Source organism: Silurus meridionalis, chromosome 12 (genome assembly GCF_014805685.1).
Source record: "Silurus meridionalis isolate SWU-2019-XX chromosome 12, ASM1480568v1, whole genome shotgun sequence".
Taxonomy (NCBI): Eukaryota; Metazoa; Chordata; class Actinopteri; order Siluriformes; family Siluridae; genus Silurus; species Silurus meridionalis.
Window position 1 is genome coordinate 14,344,023 of NC_060895.1, and position 12,146 is coordinate 14,356,168.

The 12,146-nt window shown below is 39.0% G+C and overlaps 2 protein-coding genes and 1 long non-coding RNA gene across 4 annotated transcripts in view; 2 read left to right on the forward strand and 1 right to left on the reverse strand.

Moving 5' to 3' along the window:
• The first annotated feature begins 1,263 nt into the window (after window positions 1-1,263).
• Window positions 1,264-5,396, forward strand: LOC124394574 (E3 ubiquitin-protein ligase TRIM50-like). Its single transcript, XM_046862906.1, has 6 exons — window positions 1,264-1,671; window positions 2,303-2,398; window positions 2,524-2,754; window positions 3,112-3,134; window positions 3,313-3,443; window positions 4,551-5,396. Exons 1-6 carry the CDS (start codon window positions 1,264-1,266, stop codon window positions 5,117-5,119), a joined length of 1,458 nt encoding a protein of 485 aa, XP_046718862.1. The 3' UTR covers window positions 5,120-5,396.
• A 5,152-nt stretch (window positions 5,397-10,548) lies between these two features.
• LOC124394578 lies at window positions 10,549-11,209 on the reverse strand. The gene is made up of 2 exons (XR_006927520.1): window positions 11,069-11,209; window positions 10,549-10,846 (listed from the first exon to the last, which is right to left on the reverse strand). It is a non-coding gene; the product is annotated as an uncharacterized LOC124394578 (long non-coding RNA).
• Window positions 11,210-11,224: 15 nt separating this feature from the next.
• Window positions 11,225-12,146, forward strand: part of ece2b (endothelin converting enzyme 2b) — a 46,554-nt gene continuing 45,632 nt past the window's right edge. The window contains exons 1-2 of one of the 2 annotated variants that reach the window (XM_046862895.1): window positions 11,225-11,364; window positions 11,463-11,603. In XM_046862895.1, coding sequence (XP_046718851.1) covers window positions 11,571-11,603 — 33 coding nt within the window. In that variant the 5' untranslated portion in view covers window positions 11,225-11,364; window positions 11,463-11,570. Of the gene's footprint in view, window positions 11,365-11,462; window positions 11,604-12,146 lie in introns of those variants that run through there. The other variant, XM_046862899.1, reaches the window with a different exon arrangement.

Sequence of the window (12,146 nt, forward strand, 5' to 3'; positions counted from 1 at the left end):
AAGCTTAGATCTGTGTTGCCAGGTCTACATGACAAAAGCAGCCCAGTTGACTTCCAAAATGTTTGCTCAGCATCCAACAACATGACCGTCACTGCAGTAACCTTTTCTTTAAATAATCCTTATACTGTATGAAATTTTGAAAAGTTCAGTTTTTATAGTTAATATATTTTAGTTTATTGATTTATACACCTTCAGTAACTGCTCTTGGTTTGGCTTCTCCTTGCCACTCTTAAATATATATCAGTATAATTAGTCTAATGTATGCACAACCTGACAACCAGGATATTAATAGCCCAGATCTGATGAAGATAAATGTATCTGACAACACATTAAATATTAAATGCTGCTCCCTGTAGACTAGGCAAGTCTTTATTTTAATGGAATTTTCCTTATTTTCACCATTGGCTCAGTTCATGATCAGATAAATTTCTTAAATGTCAACAAACATTATTTAGCAGTTTCTTTATATGGCAGAAACTTGCCTTCAGTGTGTGTCAAATGTCTACAAAAACAGCAGCTCTCAAAGATCATACACAAGCAAATTGTTGCAAATGCTGTTAACTATGAAATGTCTATTAGGAATTCACTATTTGGTTTACTAATAATACAAAAAAAGATCCTAATCATTTGTTAATGACGTGTAATGAGATGGCTGTTTTTAGTTTTTGTAGGTTTTTAAGTTTCTTGAAATCATTTAATAAGAGTGATGTAAGAAATAAGCAAAAAATAGTGAACGCACTTAAAGGTAGGAATAAGTCAGTAATAAGTAAAAATATTTTCCACAGTGTATGTTTGGCTGAATCTAGAGTAAAGAAGGCTTGAGGGAATGTTTTATCATGTGCAGTGTTTGATATTCCCTTTTGGTTTGAAATTTGCTTTTAGTCGTTTTAATCTCCCTTTTCTCTGATAACAGCACCATTTGTGTGGAGCTTACACTGCTGTGCAATCAGAGGCTGAAGGTTACCCATGTTGACATGGAGTTGTGAGGTATTGTTTAATAGTGTTAGAAAAGACCTGACCACTAGAAGCTTTGAGCTGAGGCTTTGTTTAATACAATGTGAAAACAGTTCTTATCTAAAGGACTTTTTTGCTTAAGACATCATACCATAAACAGAAAATTAGCTAGTTTCTGGAAACACCTTACAGAATAACACCAACCAGAGCAGGAAGCTTAAAAACATCTTTATTTGATAAACTAGACCTGGGTTCTGGGTTTGATCTCTCTTTGGTGCATAAGGGCATTTGAGGATATCTCTGTGTCAGATGGCCAGACGCTGCAGTCTGGAGTCACTAGAGGAGCAACTGCTCTGCCCTGTGTGTCTGGAGGTCTTCTCTGAGCCACTTATGCTGCAGTGTGGCCACTCATACTGCCGCGGTTGTGTGCGCTCTATGGACATGGATCCTGTGGGGCAGCTCCAGTGTCCTGTGTGTCGCTGTGCCGTAGATGGGGACAGCCCCCCACCTAATGTGGCACTGGCACGCATTGTGGAGGCTTTACGAGAAATCAGTGAACCAGGTCAAGGCCCTCCAGAGACTTGCAACCAACACCATAACCCTTTGAGTCTGTATTGTGAGGAAGATCAGACACTGATCTGTGGATTGTGTGGCAGCATTGGAAGCCACAGAGCACACAAGGTCACCCCAATCAGCAGCGTCTACAGCCGTATGAAGGTAAAATAATAATGACAATGAGAATTAATTAAAAGGGCAACTATAGTTTACTGTTTACTGGCTAATAGAAGGTAATTAAAGTTAGTTACATTATTTTCGGTAATGAGTAATTATTGAGTAAGCATTTAACCCTAATTGTGAATGATTTTCCAGAATTTGTGCTTTATAAAGCAACCTCTACTGTTTCTGCATGAGACATGTACCTCTATATTAAAGATGAAACACTAGACAAATCATAAAGCTAAATCATAATGTATTTCTGTAACCCTTTGTGCACCAGAACTATTAAAAAAATAACTATACTGTAAGGATCTAAAATGATTAGATGACATTACATATGTGATATTAAGAACATCCAGATTACATAAGGAACGTGCTATTAACTATTTAATTGCTGGTAAAAAATAATAAAAATAAAAAGTAGTACGTATTCATTGTTTTTGCTGTAATTGGATTTTTAAAGATAATCTTTAATTTTTTCTCATAATCAGTTTCAATCAAAAAAAGGCTGCACTGAACACAAATACTGGAATAATAATGTCTGCTATTTTCTTCCACATGAAAAAATGAGAGACGAAATTAGGCGTGCAGTAAAGTGCATTGAAGCATTGTGCTTTCCTTCTTTCCCCAGGAGGACATTTCCTGTCTGATGACTGATTTTCAGACACAGAAAAGGAAGCTGGAAGAGCAGATTTGTAAAATGGCCTACAACAAGTCTCGTATTACAGTGAGTTAACTCCTAAATCAGGGTTCGGTTTAGGCCATTTTGGATGTAATGGAACATGAATGTAATATAATAATGCAATAATAGATTGTAATATGGTGATTAACCTTTAAATTGTGTATGTGTAGAATGAGTCAGATGTGCTGAAGTGGGTGGTCAGGAAGGAGTTTGGGGAGTTGCGACACTATGTGGAGCTCGAGGAGGCCAGCTTCATGCAGAAGGTGGAGAACACTGCTTCTTCTCTCATCTCCTCCATCCAGACCCAGGCTGATCAAATGAGCCAACTGCTAGCCAAGTTCCAGGAGGCTGAAGGCACACTGGAGGCCCTGAGCAATGAGAGCCATCTGGACTTCATAACTGTGAGTTAGCATGTGTTGTTTTTACAAAACTGGCCAAAACAATAGAGGTGTTCATAATAAACACTGATAATGTATTAGTGTTACAGTGTTTAGAGGGAAGTCTAATCATATATAGTACTCTTGTTGTAATATTATATTCGATAAGCTTTAAAATGATACGTTGATTCAATGTCTGTACACAATTAACTAACTTCAGGATAACTCTATTACGATATTTGATAGATATTATTTATAAAACAGACACAGTATAACACAGTAAATATTATAGACTTGTTGACACTCCACCATTGAAAGAGCTTCAGAATTTACTTCAGAAACACAAAAATCCAGCTTATATTTATTACCTTTTCTTTTTAGAAATACGGATCTATTGCCCCAAGGTAGGCAACACTATACATTTTTAAATAGTTATTTCTTCCCAGTAATGCCTGTGAATTTGAAAGAAAATATACTTAATCATTATTTTTACTGGAATAGAACTGAGTATGTATTATATTTGGGCCTCTTGCCCAGATAGAGATATATTTGCTTCAGTAAGAGCTTTATGTGATGATTCAGGTTTAGAGAGAGTCAACAGAGAGAACAGCGGAAAGAGAGGACCTACAGCTCCATCAGCTTTAACCCAGGCTTTAATCACAGTGACATCAAAATGACAGTATGGAAGAGATTACACAGGAGAGTTTTACCAGGTAAAGAGTGGATTCAGCATATAGAGTCAAGTTCAAACCCTTTGTAATATATTATTTTTTCTATTGCAAAAAAGAATAAATAAAAAAGAATATCCATTAATTTAAATATAATTTCAACTGTTTAAATCCAATTAACCAGCTTTACACTGTACACACATTTTGACCTTTGCCCTTCCTCATACTCCTGTTTATTCTTGCACATACCCAATCAGCCAAACAAGTGGCAGCAGTGCAATGCGTAAATAATACAGAATTCAGGAGTGTCAGTGGTCACAACAAGCATCAGATAAAAAAAAATATCTCAGTGAATATTTTAGAAACAAGTGATGGGTTTTGAAAGTGATAAGCTTTTATGTGGATGTGAGTGTGAGACGGTTCAGAGAAATATGGCTCAAATAATTTAAGATGACAAGAAGGCTGCATTAACAAAACAGTAATTTAATTTGGACTGTTACTGAAAGTCGGTCATTTGTTTATTATCCACCATAGGGACCACCCATGTACTGTATTACTATTGAGCATACTGAAATGCCAGTGAGACTTCAATGCACTTCTGTAGGTTTCTCTGGATAAGGGCAACTGCTAAACGAGTCAATGTAAAATTGTACATCTGATCAAAAGGTCATGAGTTCAAATCCCAGCTCCATTAAGCTGCCTCTTAAGCCCTTAACCAAGACTTTAAACTCTCAACTGCTCAGTTGTATGAATGAGATAATTGAAATTTGCTCTGTAAAAGGTCGCTTAATGAATATGGCAAATGTAAACACTTCAAGGCTCTTCTCTGTTGTACTTCAAGGCTCTTCTCTGTTCTGGCACCGAGGTGGTGGAATGAACTTACCCTAGATGTCCGAACAGTGGAGTCCCTGGCTATCTTTAAGTGTCTGTTGAAGACTTAAATTAGCACTCTCCAAGTTTACTTTGTAAAAATTAAAAGTTGTAGTCTGATTTATCTTAAGTTTGTAATCTAGTGTACCAGTGTAGATTTATTAATTGCTAGAGACTCAAAGCACTTTTATACGTCGCTCTGGACAAGGGCGTCTGCTAAATGCCACAAATGTAAATGTAAATGTAAATTTGAACTTTGACCTTCTCCACTCTTTCCTACAGCTCCTGAGTGCCTAAAGTTTGACCCTCTCACAGCTCACCCTATGCTGCAGATCAGTGAAGATCACACCAGTGTGGAGTGTGGAGTCATCGTCAACCGCCTGCCTAACAATCCTGAGCGATTCAGCTACAGCTACTGTGTGCTGGCCAGCCGTGGCTTTTCCTCAGGCAAACACTACTGGGAGGTTCAGGTGGGAAACAAACCAAAATGGAGGCTTGGGATAATCAAAGGGACTGCTTGCCGTAAGAGTAAGCTTCCTAAAAGCCCTGAAAGTGGGGTGTGGCTAATTGGGCTGAAGGAGGGCCGGTTGTATGAGGCTTTCAACACTCCTCGTGTCACTCTGCCCCTCATGAGTCCGCCACATCGCTTGGGGGTTTTTCTGAACTATGACAGAGGAGAGCTGACGTTTTATAATGCGGACAGTCCCGATGAGCTCGGATTAATTTATTCCTATCAGGCTGAGCTGCAGGGGAAGGTCTACCCACTGTTTGATGTCTGCTGGCATGAGCGTGGTGCCAACAAACTGCCAATCTCCCTGCCACAGCCACTCACTGAAGCCTGTGGAGATTAGTGTAGAAACAATTATAGCTGTGGCAAAGAACCTGTACTATACTTTACAGATAACATCCTGGTATCAAATATATTTTATAAATTGAAACTTTAAAATAAGTGTAATTACTGCTAGATTTCTTTATTTGTGGCAGGTACGCCTGGCATTGCCCACCTTAGATTTTATTTCGTATAATCGGGATTAAGAAAATCTGCAAATGACTGCAAAGGTATGGGGATATAAAAAGGGTAGATTATTATTATACTTTTTTCTACTATTACTTCCAAAGTGATTGACATTGATACATGATTAGAAATTCATATATTTTTGCATTAATACTTCTAGTGTAAAAAATGAAATATGAAAACAAAAAAATGAATGAATAAGTCAGGTGAATGAAAGCATTTATAAAACTTATTTGAATATTTAATTAAACCGTATATATATATATATATATATATATATATATATATATATATATATATATATATATATATATATATATATAAGACATTTATTTTACGTTTTTAAGTTTTGCAAATGTAAGTTAGGATTCACAATTTTTGTATCTCAATTAGCAAAGGGTGAATTTGATTGCGTTTTATATCAATGTAATCATTACAATATGAATACAAAAGCTACTAATTAGATAACTTATTAGATTTAACTGCATAAAGGAGAAGCATAAAGGAGCATAAAGGAGATGTGCAGACCTGCAGTAACTACAGGGGAATTAAGTTGATCAGTCACACCATGAACTTATGGGAAAGAGTAGTGGAAGCCAGGCTGAGAGAAGAGGTGACCATCTGTGAGCAACAGTATGGTTTCATGCCAAGGAAGAGCACCACAGATGCCTTATTTGCTTTGAGGATGTTGATGGAGAAGTATAGAGAAGGACAGAAGGAATTGCATTGTGTATTTGTGGATTTAGAAAGCGTCGACAGAGTGCCAAGAGAGGAGTTGTGGTATTGTATGAGGAAGTCAGGTGTGTCAGAGAAGTATGTAAGGGTGGTGCAGGACATGTATGAGGACAGTGTGACGGCAGTGAAGTGTGCAGTAGGTACGACAGACTGGTTCAGAGTGAAGGTTGGACTGCATCAAGGATCGGCCCTGAGCCCTTTCCTGTTTGCAGTGGTGATGGACAGGTTGACGGACGAGGTCAGACAGGAGTCTCCTGGACTATGATGTTTGCAGATGATATTGTGATTTGTGGTGAGAGTAGAGAGCAGGTTGAGAAGAGCCTGAGAGGTGGAGATATGCGCTGGAGAGAAGGGGAATGAAAGTCAGTAGGAGTAAGACAGAGTACATGTGTGTGAATGAGAGGGAGGGCAGTGGAGTGATGCGGTTGCAGGGAGAAGAGGTGGAGAAGGTGGAGGAGTTCAGGTACCTGGGGTCAACAGTGCAAAGTAATGGAGAGTGTGTTAGAGAAGTAAAGAAAAGAGTGCAGGCAGGGTGGAGTGGGTGGAGAAGAGTGACAGGAGTGATTTGTGATAGTAGGGTATCTGCAAGAATGAAAGGAAAGTTTATAGGACTGTGGTGAGACCTGCGATGTTGTATGGATTAGAGACAGTGGCATTGAGTAAAAGGCAGGAGGCAGAGCTGGAGGTAGCAGAGCTGAAGATGTTAAGGTTTTCATTGGGAGTGACGAGGATGGACAAGATTAGAAATGAGTTTATTAGAGGGACAGCACATGTAGGATGTTTTGGTGACAAGGTGAGGGAGGTGAGATTGAGATGGTTTGGACATGTGCAGAGAAGGGACATGAATTATATTGGTAGAAGAATGCTGAAGATGGAGCCACCAGGTAGGAGGAAAAGAGGAAGGCCAAGGAGGAGGTTCATGGATGTGGTGAGGGAAGACATGCAGGTAGTTGGTGTGAAAGAGGCAGATGTAGAGGACAGGGTGGTATGGAGACGGATGATCCGCTGTGGCGACCCCTAATGGGAGCAGCCGAAAGAAGAAGAAGATTAGATTTAACTGTCATTAATATTTTTGTGCTATAGCACAAGACGTTCCAGTTTACTTTCCTTATCAGATATTATGTTAAACTGGATTTTATTCTTCCGATTTTTCTATATGTGGAATGAGGTTATTAACACCTGCACTGGTTTAATTGAACACTAGATAGCAGTGTTGGTGTTTCACTGACAAAAAAAATGCTTTGCTGTTACACAACCACCAGTCACTGCACTGCAAAACCAACCAGAATGAGGTGTTTTCTAAATTGTTTTGAGAATAAAATATATTATAATCTTATATATTCTTATAATTGATGCCAACAGTGAAATGGCCCATGAGACAATCTCTGGGAAAAAGCAAACTGCTGATCTTTCGAATTCAAAGAACCTGAATTACTTACAGGGTGGAAATTTATGTTTGTTCTTACTTTACTTCTGGCTAGCAGGAACAAAAAGCTGACATGTACTTTTCATTTCACTACTACACAACACCCCTCTCTCTAACATGCTGCATTTTTGCTGCATTACCTTCATGTGAGTTAAGCAATTGAGAATTCATCTGGAAGAAACAAACGAGTAAATACAGAGCAATCCAGAGAGATGTTTCGATTACAACACCAATCAATATTTTAACAGAATCAGTGAGACATTTTTCTGCGGCCCAGAGCTTCCTCTGCCTTCCCCCATCTCCACCCACTCACCCACTCTACAGGAATAATGGATCACTGGCCTCCAACAAGCTAGAGGTGTTGCTATGGCAATACTATGACAACGCCTCAGCCAGTCTCCTTGGTAATAATATGACCAGTGCTGAGCATCAATGTTAAAAAGCACAACACAGGAAATAAATAAGAGGTCCAGGAATATAACATCTCAGTTTAAAGGGATAATAATGAGTGTGAAAGGATTGTCTCCTTTATTGTGTAAGACAGAGTGATTCTAATTATATAGCAGACTGTTGCATATAAATAAAAAAACACATACATATGTAAATGCAAATAAACATATTTTTACCTGAGGACTGAGTAAAATGTTTTTTTTTTTTTTACAGTCTTATACAGTCATTATCTTGGTAAGAATACATGTTCAATTATATAATGGGCAATGTGTGTGTGTGTGTGTGTGTGTGTGAATGTGTAGGGAGGGTGATTTATTGGTGCTTTGTAGGCCTTGGGCTTTTTCAAGGAGAGTTTTGCTGATGGCTGTAGACAGGTTGATCAACAGCACTATCTGCCTAGTGACCTCATGTTTCATCTGGCAAAAACAAAATACATAAAGAAACTGATCCTTTTTTCTAGAGAGAGGAAACTTGCTGGAGAAATATCTTTTCAGATTTGGTAATGTTAAAGCACTAAATGAGCAGCATGTTACATAAGGAATAAAAATTATGACAGGTTGTGTTGTTATAGGAGAATAATCAATGAAGAGAAATGTCCTTAGTTGCCAATAAGCTATGGTACACCCTGAAGAGTTTGTTGATCTTATTGCTTTTGTATTCCACAGCAATGAACAAATGCTTATTATCTCTTTATCTCTTTGGTTGCTGTTCTGTTTAACAGTGACACTATTTATCACCAGACTTCCTGTGTTGTACTGAAGTACTACTTCAGTATTATTCAACATTTGATGCAATCTAAGCCTAGCTATATAGCTTACACTTACACAGGCAGACTTGTTAAGACATGTCCCTGACATACATCCTTACAAGCATGTCTGTTAGCAAAAAGTATTATGTTTTGTTTTTGATGAAGATGAGATAGCAGTAATATTCATGGGGCGATCAGTTACCAGCAGAAGCAGGTACATAGTACATATTGTCCTGGCACAGTACCAACATATTATCATCACAAGCCTATTCAGTGTCACTAGATTCCCTGTTGCCCCTTTCAGTCTGGGTTGGGGACAAATTCTGCAGTCTCTATGTGATGAACATGAACATGGTAAGGTTGAATAGTCTGTTAGTTTTACAGGTCTGCTTGATGACATACAAGAGCAACAACGGAACGTTTTATCACTCCGTAAATTATTGTCTTGAATGGATGTCAGTGTTATTTACACCTTCCCATACTGATTCCATTTGGCAGTGGCCCGCTAGAGTGAAGATGATGTAAAGCCAACAGGAAGACATCATTTGAGATTAGACCAGGTTGGTCAGCTCCTTGTGTTATTTCCAAAATGTCATTGTTTACAAAATGGCCTAAAATTGTTTACAGTAAAAAATCTGCTTCAGTTATTCCAAGTCCTATCAGTTTGTCCTTGTTCAGGACGAATGGCAATTGATGCAAATGAATGTGTTGGTGCAGATCAAGCTTCTCACTCTGCTGTGCATGGGCGTGGGTGGGGCTTACACTGCAGACCATTATTTACATCAAGGGTGACAAACTCAGATCCTAAAAGCCCTTAGTCCTCTTTGTCCCTTTTGAATGTGAGGAATATAATACTTCCTGCACATTTCTACTCGAATAATACCAGCAAATCCGTTTTTTGGTGGGAAACATTTGTCCCTTTGTTTTAGTTTTAGACATCTCTATTTGCCTATCAGACCCTAACATTTTCTTATGAATTACAAGAATTACATATTTTACAGCAAGGCAGGTAATCGTTTCTGTAAAATCCGGACAAATGTGCCCTGGTCCACAAAAGACAAGTTTAAGAGTGACTGCGCAAGAGGTTAAAACTCTTGGCAAAAAGGCCCACATATTTGATATTAGCTCATTTCTCTGCACTGATCAGAAGTGATTATCAATCAAATTAAAAGAAATTGTAGTTGTTTTCTTTATCATCTTAGCGATAAGCAAAAACAATCATTGCCATTTACATCACAGGACGATACACACCACAATGTTCCCTGTAAATATTTTGTTCCATATATAATTTAAGTTTAGTAGAGCTGTGGCACATCAGAGCTGTGGGGTGTCTCAGTGGAAAAGGTCATGAGTTATCCTGCATCTGCTCCACTCAACTGCATGATGGATTAAAGCAAGCACTAAAGCAATAAAACGAAACTGTATATGTAAAGATCCGTTCACATGAGCAAGGACAACTGGTATAAAAATCTGGAACAAGCTTGCATTTATACATAGGTGTGGATGTGGACAAAATGAATAGTGTGCAATTGTTTTTGATGCCAATTTCATTTTAGACAGTAAGCAAAAAGTTATAAAAAAATCAAGTGATGTCTATGTTCAGTTGTGCGGTAGTGCAAATAAAAAGTGACACAACTGCACCCTAACAGAACAGAGCAGTAATAAAGCTAGAGCAGGAACGACAATACATTTCTATTTGATATAAAGCATGTAAAAGCATTCAAAATGTTCTGAATTAAACTTCTCTCAATGTCATTTCATTTATTTTTCTGCCCTCTTTTACAATCCCATATATAAACTGAACCTGAATATCAGGTTGTTGTTTCCAGTTAACATTTATACTTTCTGTTTAATTGTATTGCACCTCCTGGTGCGGCGAATTCCCACCAAATCAAGCTTAACAGTATTGTGATGCCATAAAAGTACTTTATTCAGCGAAACAAAGTCATCCAATCGTTCTCTTAGAAGTGAAGAATTTTTGACGATTGCTCTAGAAAGGAGCTGTAGAAATAAAGTACTTGCTTACTAAATCCATTGAAGCACTGAAACTCAGTATGCACATGATCTTATTTTGCCCTTTCTAACACTTGCTTAATGCCCACTTTTTTATTGCAACTCTTTTCTCATTCACCGCCATCATCATCTGACTTCTGCATTTCTTTCCCACTTTGTGACATCATCATGGTGGTATGAGCTGCCCTTACCTATAAGAAAAAGAATAAATCTGGCATGTTCACAGCCTTGACCACTAATATCAGAAACAATCTGAATACTGTTGGACAAAACATTGACTGTACTGTGTTTCAGGGTGAAAATGCAATCAATTAAATTAAATTAAAACTAACATTTAAGTAACAGATATTGTTATCTTGTATATATTTGAAATCACTGTGGTTTGGATATACTGGTTGTAGAAAGTCTCATACCACTGTACTGCGGATATGATGAGGTTCACGTGACAAACACTGAAAAATACTATGTTGGCTTCTGCTGCCCTTCACAAGGATTCTCCACCTGACGCACGTGTTGCGTGTTCTGTACACACGCGCGTGACGAGAGAAAGCGAGAGAGGAGGGGTATGAAAGAGGAGGAGGAGGAGGAAGAGAGGGTGATCGCAGTCTCCTCCGGTGATCGGCGTATGTTATATGTTGCTGAGTCGTGTTCAGAGACGGAAGCGGTAGAAGAAAAAGACGCGCGTGCTCGTTACAGCACCTTCCGAAAGGTAAACGTTTCCTCTTTGCGCGTTTCGCACATCGTTATCTTGTGTAATCAGTGTCGATCGGGGTTCAAACAGGATGGGAAACTATATGTTTGTTTCAGCTCCGTCGAGAGAGGAGATGGCTTAGCACGGACACACATGCATACATGCAGAGGTGGAGTGAGTGAAGCGCGCGACTCCTCGCCTCTCCCCGGATCTCTGTGTGCACGATGAGCGTGGCGCTGCAGGATCTGCGGAACAACGTAAGTGCACAACGTTACAGTCCAGCTCTTCTCCCCAATCCTCTTTGTATCTCCCATTTTGTATTCTCCCTGACCTTCTCTGATCATCATCAGACGCTTTTGTTAAAAGAAATGCAGCCTCAGTATAAAGACAGGCTAGTCAGCGTAGCGTTCTTGTTTTTCCAGTCTGCGCTACACGTTTACGTGACGAGGCTGTAGATAACTTCCATTTGCACATGCATTATATTACTACATCTTCTTTGATGCCGTGCGACGAACGAAGTCTGCGCGCGCATGCCTCGGAGCGCGGAAAGAAAACAACTCATTTGCAGACATAACCATGCACATTTTTCCTCTATGTATAATGGCACCCCGGTTGGCCTGTCACGTTACAAACGGGACTATTTAACCTGTAACCTCACCGACTTGTTGCTTGTAAAGGGAGGAAGTCGATGCACGCTGACTCTTGTTTGGGCTCGCGCCTCGAGTCCCACAGCACGCGCTTCCTATTGGCTGCTGAGCAGAAAGACCAGGCGATTACAGTGGAAAATAATTGACATATGG